General features: G+C 29.4%; 1 protein-coding gene across 11 annotated transcripts in view; it reads right to left on the bottom strand.

The window, feature by feature from the left end:
* brp (bruchpilot) overlaps positions 1–19,356 on the bottom strand; it is a 201,069-nt gene that overhangs the window by 61,823 nt on the left and 119,890 nt on the right. For 7 of the 11 annotated variants that reach the window (XM_067049575.1, XM_067049573.1, XM_067049572.1 and 4 more), the window contains one exon: positions 14,119–14,373. The exons of the other annotated variants lie outside the window; for them this stretch is intronic. In XM_067049575.1, coding sequence (XP_066905676.1) covers positions 14,119–14,373 — 255 coding nt within the window. The remainder of the gene's footprint in view (positions 1–14,118; positions 14,374–19,356) is intronic. 11 annotated transcript variants of the gene reach the window in all.

The raw sequence follows: 19,356 nt of genomic DNA on the forward strand, positions 1-19,356 counted from the left end.
GAGGAAAAGTTCTACTGAACCTCTCAGATTGGGGAACACATTCTTTTCTAGTGTTCATAAGCATTATAATGACAGTTAAGATATGGTTCAATAGTATCCTAAAATAAGTTTACAGTAGTATTTGTAAGTAAAATTGTGTATTTAACAAGCAAAAAATGCCTATTATTTATAGAAAAAGCAAACTGTTTTCCATAATATAAACATTTCTGATAAAAATAAGTTTTAACACTCCAAATAAATACATTTTATTACTCCATACTTATTTTTAAAAAAATGAATGAGAACTAAGGTTTTAACAAAATATCTGTCATAGTATCAATTTACTAACGGCAAATTGTGAGTGTGTAAGTATGTGTGTGTGTGTGTGTGTGTCAAATTTAACATAAGTTTGATTAGATTTTCATTGAAGAAATTCATTTATGATAAATTGATATGATTTTATACAAATAAACAGTATTAGTAGAGTTCATTTAAGATCAAAAAGGAAAACTAATTCCAAAGAATATTTAGGAAGGTTGATGAAAGTGAAAATAAATATTTGTGAAATAGTAACCTTACAATTAAGAACAAATAAATTATGAGATTAATGTGACATATATTGGCAATAATGTTTTCACTATGTCAGAAATACAGTTTCATTGAACTAAGACCTGTTAAACTGTCTAAATAATAGGAAACTCAATAATAATAATAATTATTATTATAGGCCATCATTAAAACAATAATAATAATATTATTTATTTTTCCAAAAAATCTCATAACTTACACACTATTTGAGACAATATACTGTACAGAAAGGATTGTCTCAGCGTCGCATTCAGGCCTGAACCTAGCACCAAACTGTGAGTATGTTTTTAATGAATGGGAAGAAATAGCTGATTGGAAGAAATTTGTGTAAAATTTGTTTTTGAGTAATTATTTTTACCTGAAAAGAACATGCATAGGGAAAACGTGCACCATGCAACTTATTCTTTCTATTTATAAGAAACATCTACTTTCTTATATGAAAAAAAAAAAAAGAAGGAAAAAAAAGGGTTTGATTGAGAGTGTTACCAATCAAAGTTGGAAGAATCTCACGAAATAGAGAAACACTGTCAAGAAGGAATATAATCACTTCATGCCCAGAAAAATAAATTTCCAAGCTTGTTCATCGTAGCAAGCAATATCAACAGGCATTGATTCAATAACTATTTCTTTATTAGAGGAAAGAGAAAAATAGAAGAATATAATGATAGGAAAGATTTTAATTTTATTAATAATATCTTCAAACATAGTTATTAAGTGAAAAAAAAATATTCCTATAAAAATGTACCATTAAGCAGAAACAGTGCTCATAACACCAATATGATTAAAATATCTTCAGTAGAGAAAAAAAAAAAAACATTATCAACAAATAAAAGTAAATACCAACTGGCCAGTATCCCTTTTTTAACAAATGACATTCAAACAAATACTTTTTCAACAGTAATTAAAATTGTTCAAAGGAGTTAAACCCTGAGTGTCTGTGGCTATACCACCATTACTCAGCCTACAATGGCTTTCAATATTAGTGTCACGCTTTTGGGAGTAACACTGAGATCTCCTGAACCTGCTTTTCCCTTCACAAGTGGAAGGAACAAGACTGGTTGGGAATCCCCCAGTCTGACTGTAACTAGTTTTTACTAGTATACCAATATTTAAGTAGTTTATTATACTTTAATTTTATTTTATAATTTTTTCAAATTACTATTTTGTTGTTATTAAATTTATTTATATCTTTCTGTAAATATGGTTCGAAGGAACTCTTTTATCTTTATTAACACTATCCTTAAATAAAAAAGATTGTGATACTATTAAATAAAAACAGTTTATTATTTAAAAAAAGGAGTTAAAAACACGAACCTTTCACAAAATATTTCATTAGATATTTTTTTGGCTTATTTTCTATCAATAGAAACTGACAATGAGGTTATATTTTCCTCTGAATTCATCCTTAAAATTTTAAGAAGTAAATAATTTAATTTAATATTTTTTCTTAAAAGCCAATTTATAATTCAAAGGTTATTATTTTATCCTATGTTCAGTTTTTAATTATTCTTTTTTTTTTACAACTGAGTTTTTATGACGCCTAAAACTAGGATTATTGAACTTCCACCTTGATGTCTTTTGCCTGACTGGATAAACTAAGGGGGAGAGTAAAACTATACACAATAAATTTGTTTTGTGTCAACCCTCGCACTTTAAATATTTGCTGAAGTAGCAGTAAGATTCATGAGAATTATGGGATCCCTTAAAATTTTGTTTACTTTTGTTAAATGCACAATTTAAGTCTTAATTAGTACTTTCAATTTACTAGTAATTTTTCACAAAAAGTTATACCAAGTTTCAATGTTGATACATTTAGTTTTACTTCATTACAAAATGGCTAAAAGTTTGGAAATATCCTGGAGACAGTAATGTTCCCAAATTTTTAATATATTTTGGTTCAATAAAGGTCAATTCACTTTTAGTAACTCTAAAAGTTTTCAATTTTCAAGCCACACCAGTATTATTTTTTTCTCAGAGAAATGTACAATTTCCTTAAAAATTAACATCAAATACTGAAGACAAAAATGTACATAAAAAATATTTTCACCTGAATACTATAAACTATTACATGAATGTTTAAAGCTTCAGTATTTCTTATGCTCAATACCCAACAAAAATAAAAAACTATAAGAGAGAAAAATAAATACAAAAGATAATTCATGCCTTGAAGTACACCTAATGCATAATTTTTAGAAGTATTTGGTATAAGATATTAAAATATTAGTATAAGACATATTTAAATGATTATTATGCATGTTGTTAGATAATTTCCAAAGTTATCTCAAGATGAGGGTGTACATAGTTCATTATATCCTCTGTCATTCTGATTCCTGTTGCATGGTTGAATATGTTTCATGCTCCCCTCTTATATGGCATCCAAGATATAAAATTTAATACAATATTTATACCCAATTTCTAATAATACAATATTTATTTAACTAAAATTAAATATTAAGGTCTGATTATTTTTAATTAATTATATGATACTAATTCAATAATAGATAATAATAATAGATTAGGCGTTTGATCTTCCAGCGAACAGCCCTGAAGAAGGCTAGAAACTCTAGCCGAAACGTTGGCACATTAAAATAAGTTAATCGTACTTATTTGTGTTTTTCATTGACTGCACCCCCAACCATCTTCTCCTAATTCAATAATAAATTAATTTTAAATAATAATGAACTTTCAGCATTTACATTCAAGTGAGAAGTAACTTTTGAATTATTGTATGTATTTTTAACGTTATTGCAATAAAATTAAGGCCAATTTTCATCTGATTTAAGGAGAAAAATATTATGGTCTTGTATAACAATTCCTTTTGTTTCATTAAATTAGAGAAATCTAAAATTAATTAAACAATTTTTAGATCAAATAAAGTTTATAAGTAAAGTTTGTGTTAATCCTTGACTTGAAAAACAAATGTCACTCTCAATTATGCTATTATTAATATATTTATTTTATTTACCAATGGCATCAAATGATGTTGCGCCATGTTGGTTATATTAATATTCCACAATGAAGAGTATATTGTGTATTAGATTTATATTATGTAGATCCTTCATAATGTCTAAATATGTAAAATAAAAATTACTTCAACATCAAAATTAGAAAAATAACCTTTAATTTACTTCCATAATAAATTGTAATATTTGTAACAATACTGTATCCCTATGATTCATTTCAAAATGGAAAAATTGGTTTTAATAATTAATTGATTCCTATAATACATTCAAATTTTATTTAATTTTTAAATAGCAAATATTCACTACAAGCATGAACTAGTCCTTAAATTTCCAATATGATAAATATGAAATACAATTATTAGTCATATTATTTTGTCAAAACAAAGATGATCAACTAAATAAAACAACTACAAATAGATGAGGGGTATTGAATAGATTGAATAATTTGGGGTGGGGAGAAAATGGATTACTAAAACATCAAGACTAATGATTACATGAGCTGATAACCCACTCCCCTTAAAACCTTTTTATCAAGAATCCTGCACAAAGGCAAGCCGGACGGAACTTTGGCGACTGACAAAATGCATGTCTTAAGGAATTTAAACTTGCCACCTGGAACGTTTTATCCCTTTATAGACTGGGAGCTACATAACACCTCATTACACAGTTGGACATATACAACCCTATATTAAAAAAAGGAGATGTCCTGGAATGTTCCAATTATTTTGGAGTTTCCATGGCCTACAAAATCTTCACAAGGATACTTTTTGAGAGACTTCCAACTTTTTCCCAAAAGGAAATAGGCTGCTATCAAACAGAATTTATACAAGGGAAGTCTACCACTGATCAGATGTTCTCTCTTAGAACTTTGTTGGAGAGGGCAAGGGTGTTTGAGATCAGCACTCACCACTTATTTGTAAATTTCAAGGCTGCCTATAACAGTGTTTCAAGGCTGCCTATGACAGTGTTTCAAGAGAGGAACTCTATGATGGAATGCTTGTGTCAGGGATACCACCGAAACTTGTATGCATGACAATAAAGAAGGTGAATTATTGGGTGTAAATTCAAGGAAGTACATCAAGAGGTTTCCCACACACAACAGACTTAGACAGAGGGACTGCCTGGCATCCCTTCTTTTTAAATTCAGCCTTGAGTGTGCAGTGCAGAGTTCCAGTTTACATTGGTCAGCACACCTTCGAGAAATTAGAATAATTTATATGTCTGGGAACTCAGATAAACTCAAGAAAAATCATTATCCCTGAAATCTACTGTCGGATAATAGCTGCCAATGGGTGCTACTATGGAATCCAGAAGAACATTAGAAGAAGAAAGGTATATAGGACTAACAAGGCATGCCTTTAAAAAAACTCTTCAGATTGGATTGCTGGACACTCACTAGAAGTCAAGAACTGCCTTTTGCTAGATTTGAATGCCGAATCTTTCAGAGAGTCTATGGGAAGGTGTGTAATCATGGAATTTGAAGACATTGCAATAATGTCGAGCTAATAGCCCTTTACAATGATGCTGACATAGTCACCATCATAAGTCCCAAGGAAGATGCTAGACAAAAGATTACGCGGACCATGATAAGTTGGTAGACCTAGACTGCATTTGGCTGATGATGTGGTCCATTTTCGTCATTTAAAACTGGAGAGCCATAGCATAGCAGAGAGATGACTGGCAGTCGATTTTGCAGATGGCCTTGCTTCCTCGCAGAGTGTAGTGCCAATTAAGAAGGAGAACAAGTACATTTAACAATCAAAGAATTTTTTCAAATGTATTATATGTTTCACAAAATGTATAAAAAATATAAAATTTAATAAAATTCACGTAAATCAACAAATGTGAAATTATGCAAAATTACATTGCTGGATTAATTCGGTTTCACTAAATGCAAAAGTCTGTAATTTTATGTGTAAAACAATATGATATATTGAATATTAAATAATAATACAATTGTTTAGTCAACAGCATCTTCAATGAACAACTAAGATATAGTTAGTGAAAACATTACAGGCCAGTTATGTCAAATCTTAGATAGCTGGTGAGTGAGTAATATTTGAAGTATAAGTAAATGAACTAAGATATGAGTTCCAAATTGACATAAAATATAACAAAGTCTCAAATATTTTCTTGGAAAAGTTTTTAGTGTTTATGAGCTAAAACAACTTATTTGATGTATATGGATCATAGAAGTATCTTAGACATTATTTTTAAGGACACAAATATATCATGAAAGAATAAATATATTTGAAATTTTAATTAGTAATTTTCTTACAACTAATAGGAGATTTCAATGATAGGTTAAGACAAAGAACTGAAATAAAATTTAAGACACCATCTAATAAGTAAATAATAGCAATGGCTAAATAATAAAATATGGATGAATTAAGAGATTTGCAGTTTTAATATTCACACACACAACACTGGCAACAGGGTTGGGAGGCTGCAGATTTTGGGAGGTGGACTCATAGGTTAATACCCGATGTGGGCTCGTGGTATGGAGGTGGATTTTTACATAACCCAATTGACCGGACATGGATGCATTAGAGCCTACCAGTACCGCAGAATGCCCTGGATGTCAGACTGTGAGAGAAACAGCAGAGGACGTGTTTTTTGCTTGTTTTGATTACCTCAAGAGAGAAGTGAATTGCAGAGAGTGTGTGGAGGACGCATCACACCAGAAAACGTGGTGAGCTATATACTACGCTCAGACCAGCATTGGAACACAGTGAAGAGATTCACCACAGTTGTCCTAAAGAGGTTGAGAGAGGAAGAGAGGGCTAGGAGACGTGACTAGCATAGAAACATGAAAACCATGCGAAGAAAGCGAGGCAGCACTCAGCCATTTCCCTCCATGAAGTAATGCCTAGAGGTGGTACCATGGAGAGAAATGAACAGGTGTAGGGCGGTGGTTTTAGTGGGTAAAAATCCCACACACGGATAGGTACGGGCCTATTGGTGTCTTTTGAAGATTTCCTCCGACCCACGTAAAAAAAAAACAAAAAACACGCACACAGCACATTTAAGGAAGTAAGTATACTTTCGGAAATATGTTCTTTAAATTTAATTATGAAGATTGATTTAGTATAAATAATTAAAGCTTGGTGGGATGATAAAACAAAACAAAAGCAATATAGAAGCAATTTAATGTTTATTAACTTATAAATTCATCATGATAATATTTTAGATGGTATCATTCATGATATTGTTAATATTTTAGAAAATAACTCTAAAGTTTAATTAGGTTAAAATTATCATTTATACCTCAACATTATGCATTGTTTCTTTAACTCTTAACACTGTGAATAGAATTTCAGGAACAAAATTTTTATTTTATTTATAATAACTTAATTATGTATATGCTGATTTACAGATTATTAAAAAAATGGATGGATTTCATTAGATTCATATAATTTCTAATAGATTTTCATCTAAGTTGGTTTTAACCTTTATCTATTATTCAATATCCTGGGATTTAATCTTTATCTTCTTTAACCAACCCATATACCAAACAGTGTCGTGGTTAAATATTTTAATAAATATCAGGCAATTCATGCTGATAATTTTAACAGGATCAAATAAAGTTACAGCTGAAGTCAAAATACACTTTCATCAAAAAATACTGTTTATCTATTTTAAGTCAATTATTGATTATGGAGGCTGCATTAAATTTTAATGTATGCTTTATAATCTAGATTTTATATAAATTCAGCTCAAAGATATAAGTTGTTAGTTTTTATGGATCGGTAATAAGTCCTGGTTTTTGTTTCTGATTTCATGAGGATCATATATAGCAAGGCTTCTCAAAATTTCTTTAACGTCATTTCATAATTTCATAGTCTCCTTTTTCTTATCCCCCCCCCCCCAAAAAAGGTAGCTATTTAAATATTTTACTAAATAACATAATTATAATATACTTCATATAAACAATTTATTAGTAAGTAATGAAATAACATAAAATAAATTATGAGGAATTTTGGCACTCTGTTCATTAAAAATTCTCCAATAGTTAAAATAATAATGATTATTTATTTGGGATTATTTGTGAAATGAAGCCATAAATACTTGGTTGTTTTAAACCACTGATATTGGTTTTAAATTATTTCAGTATTAGCAGTAAAATAAATATTTTCTTTGTAATGAAGGATTTCTCAGAAGTTATTCTGTACAGATATATATAGCATTATAATGATTTGTTATATACTTAGCAGGCAAAAACAGGATACTCTGATTTCTCTGCTATAATTTTAGAAAATTTGGTTTTTAATGTGGTTAGAATTATTTCCTTTATAGGTTATAAAAACAAGATGTACTATAAAAAATTCATTTTTGTAATTATTTATTTTTTAATTCAAAACTTTATTTATTGATAGATATTACAGTCTGCCACAACATTTTTATAATTAATACTCAATAAATAGATTATAATGGATAAAAGTGAAAAATCAGATTTTCTGACAGTGGATGTTTTCCTAATTATGACTGTTACCCTCTCATCCATGGTAGAAGGTCCTAACATAGGCAGGTATTGATGAAATTAGATTTAATTACTATTACAGAGAAATTGATACTGATTCAAGTCATTAGAAGAAGAAGAAGAATTCCCAACATTGTCTACCTAAGTTATCCCACTAATGTGCTATCAGATTCATATTGGGTGACCACGTCAGCCAATGCAAAATCATAATTTTTAAGTGTTCAAAGTATTCCGTAACAATTCGTGCGGTATACGGATGAGCATTATCCTGCATCAAAATGAACTTTTCACCAATAAATGAAGCTAATAGGATCACAGCCTCTAGGAGTACTTCCTCAATGTACCTCTGAGCATTCAGAGCACTGATACCAATTAAAATCAGTGCAGTACAAGCATAGAAATCGGTCATCTCTAAACCATGAATGATTGTTTGGAAAGCCTGTAACTCACAAAGAGTAGTAAATGAATCACTCCCCATATCATCTCCACTCTGTTTTGACCTTTTGAGTGGTATAGACTGAAGAGAAACTCTACTATGTACACATAACCTCTACCCATTGCTGGTTAGCAATTATTTATCTTTCTTTAAAAGGCCATTCAAGGTGTTGGGACCCCATCTCACTATGCTTCATACAAAGCTCATGCTCCCTCAGTCTTTACCAAAGGGTGTCCCAACTAAGATCCCAAACCTCAGGTGCAACTTAATGATGATCTCTCTGCACTTAGCTCATTGCTACTTATCTCCTGGAAATGCTGGAGTGTTTCATGAGTAGTTAACTTAGTTACTCCAAGCATTGTTATAATGTAGTGGACTCTCCAACCTTTTATAGCTCTAACCTTCTTTATGGGCTACATCTTCATTCAAAATGACTATTATCCTTGACCGGAGTAGATAAAAGACATTTGTTAATTATGAAAACAAAATGTGTGGTTAAAAAATAAAAGAGTTTAAGAGATTTAAAAACCTATTTACAACTTATTAATAGGTATGTTTAGTAAAGCAGTTTCAAGACAAATGAACAATTATTTCCTTCTCTTTTAAACCTAAAGGGACTATTTCAATGTACACAGTTCAAGGCTCCTCTGTACTAAAAAAATCCCTCCCTCCCAAAAAAAACAAACCAAGCTATTAATCATTATCATCCTTTAAACTTAGAAATATTAAGTGTCCGTCTTTTGTTTTGCTGATGAGTGCAGAAGGCATGTGTGCCCTTTCTTTTAATAAGCATTGTACTAACCATGTGGTTCCTATTTGTTTAGCTTTTTCGTTCTAATGCTCCAATTACTTTTTCTTTATTTTTAGCATTCTAAATTCCAAAAGAAAAAAGTTCGTGAAAACTTTGTTTGGTTTTCTTATTCTGTATAAAATGTATCGAAGGTTCTCCAACCCACGAAAGTGTCGGCTCTGAAGGGAAACTTAGAAGGATAAACCAATTGGTTAAGCAATTTTCCAGGAGGAAAAGAAGTAGCAACTAGAGAACTTATAGAACTAGAAGAATTTAGAGAATCACATGCACCCGAACAGTTAACAGCATACACAAAATAATTTAGAAATGCTGGTACATAAGCAATGCTAATGCTAACAACAATCATGACTGAAGAAACACTAAAAAAAGATTTTCTTTTTAGTCAGAGAAATTTGAAAAGAAATTCATGAACTGAATGAAGGTATTACTGAAGGCAACATATTTACTTCTTTTGTGTAAGCAGTTTTTCAACAATAAATGTAACAGTAGTGATGATATGGTTAATCATTTATCAAAATTAAATGACTTGAATTGAAAATAAATGGAGGAGGCAAAATTTGATCTCTGCCAGATAAACTTCTGATTTGTAAAGTTTTATAGACTTTGATTAAAGATGATTTCTCCTTTATAGATTGGAGACCATCTAAATCTAAGAGCAAAACCTAAGTTAACCATATTGAGCTGTTTGCTATAAATAGTGAAGTTTTTTCCTCAGAGTAGAGCAATTTAAATAGGTTTATAGACAATGGTCTCTAAGCCACATGGGAAAAAATACTAATCTATTAAGTGTGTGATAAATACACCAAATAACAAAATCCAATGGAAATGATGTTCCCACAGTGGGATTGAAGTTTGCTTAAATCAGAGATGCTTTACCATTACTTCTTCATAAACATGGCTTGTTCTGAATATAAAAAATAATTTATTTTCTGTGTTGGCAGCACGAGATAAAAATTTAAGAACAAACTTCATATTAACCACAGGAATGTGCCAGTTAGAAGCAAACAGACATTTCATATTTTAACAAGTAAGTGCCAGCATAATACAGATATGTATAAACTGAATATTTTAAGTAAGGATGCAACTTTAAATGCTCTTTTTCAAGTGATATATTGTTATTATGCCATGAGAAATTAGCTCATCAAAATAAAAGATAGGTAAAAAACATTACAGAAAGAGAACTATTGTTCCTGTAGATTCAGAGTTGTGCAAAGGTTATATGTGTGGTAAGGCTCATTGGTAACAATTTGGTATAGGGGAACAAGCAGTTTTTCTAAGTGAAGTAATGCATGCAGATATTTGTGATTCTTTTGAAAAATATTTTTTTAGGGTTTTGATGTTATGTAAATTTTAAAGATAATTTCATAAAGTATATATTCCCTTAAACATAAATCATAAGTGAATGAAAATGCCTTAAAATCCTAAAAGAAAGTAGTCAAAGTGGTTACTATATTAAGGCACTTATGTCTGATAATAAAAGCGAGTTTGACAATGAACCACTAAAGAAAACTTTGGATAAATATGGTATAATCAGTTGCTACAATACCCTATCATGGTGAAATGATTATATTATTTGGGTGAGAAAGTCGAACAGCTGTTGAAGCTGCTAGAGCAAAGCAGCACTCCCAAGGAAATGGACTACTCATTATTTGAGTTGAATTGACAAATACATCTGTTAATATCCTGAATTTTCAAACTCATGCTAAGACTCAATTTGAACAATAGTTTAGTAAGCAATCCTCAATAAAGCATTTGCATATGTTGGAAGTAATTGCAACATGTTCATGTTCCTAAAAATAAGAGGAATAAATTAGAGAAAAAAATCTGTAAAAGGAAGTTTATGGGGTATGATTCTGGAGGTTATTGAATTTGGAATCCTGAAAGGAGGGCAATAATTAGATCCCATAATGTTATTAAAAATAGAACTATTAAACTCAAAATTAACTATCTCTTTAAAGGAAGAAGATAAAGAAAAAGAAACTAAATTGGAGAAGATGTGTACTACTAAAAGTCACCAAGTGAAGATGATCTAAACACAGACTGAAAAAGACACCAGACCAAACACAGAAGATTTTTCCAGCTACTCAGAAGAAAGAATATTAAGAAATAATGAGAGCCTTCGACTGATAGAAAGATTTAATGAGTTCATGAAAAAACCATTGACTTGATTTTCAGAAGTACCAAAGAGTAATCAGAATACCATTAAATCTGAGAATTCTCAGCATTGATGTGGAAATAGCAGCACACTTTGCGAACAAAACAGAGACTTTGGAGGATCCTTAGAAAGAGATGGTCAGATAAAAGTGTTCATGAGAGGAATAGCTAACCGTAGATAATTTATCTAAGATTTCTGTTCACTATGTCAATAACGAGACAATTAAACTGGGTAAGAATTGTGAATTTCATTGAACCACAAAGTATATTGGAATATGAAACTTTTTTTCTTTGTAAGGTTGTATAGAAGGAAATACTGGAAATCAAGCCCTTAGCAACTCAAGATCTATTTGCTGATTTATTAACTAAGCCGTTGTAAGTATCCTGATTAAAGACTTATTGTTATGCTTTTGTTATGGTTTAAGGTTACGGTTTTCCCTCAAAATCAATTCCTTGTGTTCACTTTTTGAAAGTTTTATAGGCATGTCTGGTATATTTAACTGTATAGTATAGATAAATTTTATTTATTTAATACTAAAATTAATTATTTTTGACCAGTAATGTATTTTTTAGTAAAAGCTGCATTTTTATAAAAAAAAAACTGTGAGATAAATTATTTGTTTATTTCTATTCGATTAAATTCTTTGCCTTCAAATTTATGATTATTTACTTTTTAAATATCCTACATACTATCAATATCTACATAAGAAACACATGCACTAGTAAATATGTCAGTAAGTAAAGGAGCACTAAGGTCTTAATGAACTGATTTTATACTCTTTAAGACATGATGCAAACATAAATAAAGAGTTAACAAGATATAAATAATAAAGGAAGTAATATAGATTTGAAAATGGAATCTAACTGTTCTGTTAACTCAACATTGACCGCTTGTATTATATTAAATCATTACTAGGAGATATCCAATAATTGAAAAAAAAATATCTGTAAGATTTTATAATTGAATTGAATTTATATTAAACTGCAGAGGAGGTATGGTTAGAAAGATTACATTTATTGTATTAATTAGAGTACATTAGAGTAATATATTTTCAGCAGCCATTAACAAACAATTTGTGAATCTTTATAACTAAAATTATAAAATATAGCAATAAGTAATAAAATGGTCAGCATTAGTAAGAGATTGTTTTAATGTCTTTGAAATCCACGGTAATTATCTAAGCATTATCAAATCTTTACTGTCCCCAAGCTGAAAAATTTTGAAGTAAAAAAACAAATCGCATCTGACCTTTTTATTATATTATTTTTTTTTTTTACATATACAGTTATAATTATTTATAAAAAGCACTCAAGCCATTCTTATCCATAATGATTATACATGTGTTGTGACTTACGTTTTACTGCTATCGATTGTAAGCAATTTCCTGATTGTATACAAATATTTATCAATACGTTGAAGAATAGTACTTGATGAACATGTTGATATTGATGAGGAAAATTAAACAGAGTGCATATATAACTCTTGGGCCCATGACATAATTATTATTAATGTATTCCAGATAGATCATCTGTTGCAGAGTAAGTTAATCAATGAACGAACAGATTTTTTTAAAACTAATACATTGAATTGAATAAAATTACTTCTGGATTGTTTAAATTTCTTCTTAATATGTAATTGCTACAGGAGTCTTTCTCTTATAATGCGTTATGCTGCTTATTTGAGGCTTATTTAGTGTGAGAATAATAATCTGTTTAAAGGTTCAAGACTTTAATATTATCATCTCACATATAAGAATACTGTTTTATAATCTTTTTTAAACATTTTTTTCAATAAAAAATAAGAGCTATAACTTATAATGATCATTGGTATTAATATTTTCAAATTACTATTTCTTTATATAATGAAATATGTTCTTCAACACATAAATGATAAGATATTTTATATTATTTACTAAATCCTATTTGTATACATTAATAATAAAACTATCTAGTGTAAGCCATTAACTTATAGGAAATGTCCCATTTTACCTTTCAATAACATTCACTAGACTTTTTACTACATTTTTTAGTTATTGAAGTAAAAACAAATTATATTTTATATTTTAAATATTGAAGTAAAATCAATAAAACAGTCTCTCCATTCAAACATATGATGGATGATCTGTAATGAAAATATAATAAATAAAACCTTTATTTGGAAAGTAGCTATTTAATTATATGGAACTTTTAGCAGTCTGTATAGATGAAACTGTTTTATTTTTTATGGCACACCAAATTATTTATATTGTAGCATATGATTTTGGAAATAATAAACTGACGACCATCTAGCTTCTAATTTGTTCAAAATATATACCATTCAAATACAGTACATGAAGATGTGATATTTTAAGTGAATCTTATTAGAATATACTTTGTAATACTCATAACATTATTGTATGCTATTTATGATTCACAAATATGAGAAATCATCTTTATAATGATTTCCTATTTTTTATATAGTTCAAATATTAATATAAATTGAATCCAATGTTATTAGTAACAATTTTGACTATTTTTTACAAAATGGAACCAATAGCTGGGATTGCTTTAATGACAGTTTTGTTACCAATAAATACAGTGATTTTTACTTTTAAAAAACTTATTTCATAAAAAATATATTATTATTATGTTGTGGAAAACCTTGAAACAGGGACAGACTTGACCAGTTGGTTTCTGTAGGGGGTAAGGATCTTTTCCCCCCACTTACTTGGTTTTTTAGATTCAGCTGGGACGTGCCAAAAGTTAAATCAAGCAAAGGGGAGGTGTTACTAGTCTCCCTGGCTCGACTGAGCTCTTCTTCCATTAGTGCAAGAGCCTTCTCCAATGTGGATATCCGAGCATCCTTCGTCTCAAGGATTGCTGTCAAAGTGCTATTTGTCTGGGTTCCTTCACTTTCTCTTATCAGCCCCTTCTCCAGCTGCATCTGCAGCGCTCTAAGCGTTTCATTTGTTGTCTTTAACTCCTAAATTAATAATAAAAATAGACAGATATGCCATGAATGTTGAATAAGAAAAAGATAATTAGCAGAGAATAAGAAATAAGTTTTGTACATTTAATGCTAAAAATATACAATTTTTTTCCTTTCCCATTTATTTATTTTTTTTATTATTGAATCAATGAAAGCAAAACAACAACTACCTGGTGACTTTTCCAAGTTAGCAGCTACAAAAAAATTATTTAATTTTTAAACTAATTTGAGCATGCATTTTAATCAATAGCTCTTCTAAAGGGAGAACTGAACTATATTGCTTGGTTAAACCTCTAACTTAACTAGATAACAAAAATAGAAACTTTTGAGGATACTTATTGATTTATTATTAAAGAATAATTGTTAAAAACTGGCAAACTCTTTTATTTATTTATTTTTTTAAAATTATAACTAAAAGAATATAAATTTAATGAGGGTAACATATCATTAAAATATATTATAAAGATAAAATTGTATAATTCCAACCACAAAGCCATACACTCATACACTACTGGTAGAGTAATCTAGAGACATGAATTTTGAGGGTGGAATCTTGCAATTGAATTCTAACAATTATTTTGTGTCTTACAGAGTTTTACAATCTTTTATAAAATGAAAAATATGCATTATTGAATATAGCTTATTATTTTTAGTACGCAATTAGTAGCAAAAAAGTACTGAATTTGCCTAATTATTGTATTCTTTTAAGAAATCATCTACTAAATGATGCTTAGTGAAAAAATAGAAAAACCTTACTGACTTCATATTAAAGATTTTCAGAATAAATTATATTATTTTTCTTGGAAAAGTATTGTTAATTTTACCTTTTCACTCAAAACAATGATCGTAATATTTTATTCACACTTCTCTGCAGTTTTTATATTGAGTTATTAATTATCAAAAGTAATATAATGTACGAAACATTTTGGTTGAAGTAAAACTAGCTATATAAACTATTCCCTTTTGGCCTAGGTTAATTGTGATATTAAATATGACTTTTTCTATTGATTATTATTTATCCTATGATGGAAAAATTGAAATCATAATAATTTTTTCCTAATTTTAGTAATTGGTTTTATAGTTTGTCAAGAATTTATCTATAGCCCTTACAACTGTCCCATAATACTTTTAGTATTAAAGTATTAACAATCACTCTTTTAAATACTACAAATAATATTTTAGGACGATTTATATTATTCAGCTTCATAACCATTTTATGAGCCCCATTGTGGTACTGATTCATAATAATTTAAATGTAATAGTAATAGGTGAAACTAAATCTGTTTTTGTGAGATTATAAAATTAATAATCAATAATACTTGGATTTTAAGGAATTGCTGAAGGTAATATGAAAAACAATAATTATGTGATTAGTGAAATTTTTACTACAAAAATATATCAACCTGAAATAGAAAAATATTTTCTTAGTGAGTACTCGATTATCAGGTATGCACATATCTGCCAGGGCTAAATTATAAGCGGAAAAATTATAATAAAAAAACTTATAATCAAGAATAAAAACTTATAATGAGATTATCTTTCATTTTAATGCAACTCTACAAACTAAGTCAAAAGATCAGGATAAAAGAACTCCAAGAAGACCATTGAGGAGTAAAATGTAGAAAGAACTATCAGTGAGAATCCAAAAATCATTACTTCTGTATTAAATTGGCTACATTGATGCTATCATATATTAAATCTGGGAATCAAATAATTCACATACAATGGTCATTGTCCCAAAGCGGCTGAATTTCCAGTAAAGTACACTTATCAACATTTTTAATCTAATCTTTTTACTCTATGACCATTAGACATGCCTGAGAAAATTCCTGCAGTGGGCACACTTATGAATTGATATCTAATTTTATAATTTTTTTTTTAATTTTCGAGGGGCCAAGGACCTAATTCTGTTAAGAATGGACTGTCAAATGATCTGCAATTGGTGATAATTTGGTAGGTGAGGAGTAAACACACGTCGATTATTCATTTTGAGAGCCAAAATTTACAGGGAACTACGTACCAGGGGACTGGGAATTCAAACAAATCATTAATTTTAAAACGTTAGGATAACAAATCAAAATTTGACATTTTCACAGCTCACTAATTCACTCTAATAGTCAATTAAGAACTATTACTCTAGGAATTTCAACTATAGGAAACTGAACTATTAGTCAAAGGAAAAAAAAATTTTAAATATACTTACTTGTGTTGAAGGGAATCATGCCAGGGGACTGGAAATTAAAAAACACTGTACTGTTTTTGGAGGTTCCTCTTCACACCATTTGGACTGGAAGGCACAGAGAGGGGAACTGCAAATGGGAAAATACTAAGCTAGGATCAATGTTGCCACGAGTCACACAAATTTCCTTCCTATATTCCTTTAATTGGCGTCCTATTCAAAACAATTTTGTCCAGGTAACCAGGCTAAAATCTTGAAGACACATGCTATTGTGAGCATAATAGTTACTTTGCTCAAAATGACTACAATCAAAAATGTTTCTGGTAAGCATGACTTGACATAGCTTCTATAGAGTGGTAAAGCTTCTATAGAAAGAACTAACCCTGTAATTTAATCTTACTAGCTGCTCTCTGTAGATCTTATTTAAATCTTAGATTTATGTACTCAATCTGTTACCAGGGACATGACAGGAGTCAGGGATTTTCAGCATTTAACTAAAATATTACATATAACAATGTTAACATAGTCTTGATCAGTAGGTAATTTGATACTCCATTCTGTATATATTAGATTGCAAGTTTTTTTGTCATCACACTCCAACGATCTTTCAAGTAAAATATCAAGAGCAGAAATTCTCCCGTTTTGGGGGAATGAACCATATAGAAAATATATATTTATATAAAATTAGGATATATTTTTCAATAAATTACCTTGTAGATTTCATGGTAAATAAATTATATAGTTTTAAATCTAATAGTAATTTAAAGATATGTAGTTATTGGTAATTTGTTTTTGTAGTTACGATTTATTTAACTTATAATTTATAAGTCAATATTGCCACGAGTTACACAAATTTCCTTCCTATATTCCTTTAATTGACGTCCTATTCAAAACAATTTTGTTCAGGTTACCGGGCTAAAATCTTGAAGACACATGCTATTGTGAGCATTATAGTTACTTTGCTCAAAATTACTACAACATTAAAATAACTTAAATAGTTTCAAACCTCATAATAATTTAAAGATATATGGTTGTTGATTAAAATTTTTTTTTGTTATTACGATTTATTATACTTATAATTTATAAGTCAATGTTACCACGAGTCACACAAATTTTCTTCCTATATTCCTTTGATTGAAATCCTATTCAAATCAATTTCGTCCAGGTGACTGAGTTAAAATCTTGAAGACACATACTATTGTGAGGATAATAGTTACTTTTTGATTTATTTTACTTATAATTTAACCCTGGCTGATAAATATTTGCTAACTAGGTACTCACTAAATGGTAAATGACCAGAAATCCTAATGTTATAGATAAGTTTTAAGACAATCCGTAATTTTAATTTAATCAATTATGGATTTTTCAGTGGAAAATCATAATTCTGTTTTCAACCTTAATGAGTCCCTGCTCAGCAGTTATTCAAAGATAGGTTTAGCATTTGCTAAATGTTTGGTTTGGCCTTCAGAAATGATAAAGAACTAGGAACTGAAAATAAATAAGATGTAAAGAGGTTTTTAGAAGGAAACCCTTCATCTTTTTTTAATAACTATGTGATCATGGAAGAAGAAGAAGATCAACTTTTTCATGTTTCTACTAATTATAATTTTAAATGTTTCTACCCTCTATATTCTAAATCTATAAGTAAAATTAACAAAATAGTTTAATTAATCTCCAATCAGGATATGAATTTCTGATAACAGGGTTAACAATAGTTAAGAAACTTAAAGCCTTCCTAAAACAAATACATTCATTGATTGATTCAGTACTGCTTAAATATCAAGTATCATGATTCTTTTGTCGTGTACATCAGTATTTACTAGCTGAATTTATGCCATAGAAGAAGTAACATTAACAACCAATTTTTCAAAGCATCAATGAAACTGGTAAGAGATGAACCAAATAAAAACTTAGTTTAATCAAGCTAAAAATGGTTTTAATTATATTTCAGACCATCAAGGACCATAATGTCAGTACTGAAAATTATGAGACCGGGTTAGCTAAGTAGACTAAGACAAATGCAATAGGTATTCAAAGTTAAGCACAGTAAAGTGAGGTAAACACTTGGACTGGAGATCAATCTCTAAGGAAAGGCCAACTTGCCTGAGATTTCCTGGCAATTGTCCTCTACCCAAGGTAAACGCGTGGCCATGGAATAATGATTCTAACCTGTTTTTTCAAAATCATGAAGTAGTTTTCCAGGATGTTGAAAATAGGTACCAGAGGTTTAGTCAACAGATGATTGGTAGTGATATAAGGCTGGAAATATTCCCAGTAAGAAGGAATTTACTAAATGGGAATATTTCTTTGGCCAGGAATAAAGTGAGAATTTATAAAAATCTTTACTTTTGAATGTTTAACGCTTTAAAATAGTTCAGATATTTGACCTTAAAGTATTTAAATAAAATTCCAAATGTCCACATGAAAGAACTAAAAAGAAATGTTTTGAGATAGGGTTATTTAGGATTTTGTTTGGCAGATTTCCCTTTGTGAATTTCTCAGAAAATTGATACCTTAATATAGGTCACCTTTAAGATTACTAATGTTAATGACTTATTTGCTCAATATGTTGAGATGAATAAACTACTTCCAGAAACAAAAAATCTTTGGTAGCTTGGTGAAAGCCTATAAAATAAGATATTATTACCACTTGAGTACAAATTAACTTTGTTATTTCAAAACCAAAACCAGTTTTTGTAGATTTTGAAATAACAAAAAGTGAGAAATACAAAAGAGTATATTTTGCAGGACTCATTGAGCAGTGATTGAGGATTATGGGTCAGGCAAATATCATTGAT

Source organism: Halyomorpha halys, unplaced genomic scaffold (genome assembly GCF_000696795.3).
Source record: "Halyomorpha halys isolate HHAL.00 unplaced genomic scaffold, Hhal_1.1 Scaffold354.1, whole genome shotgun sequence".
NCBI lineage: Eukaryota > Metazoa > Arthropoda > Insecta > Hemiptera > Pentatomidae > Halyomorpha > Halyomorpha halys.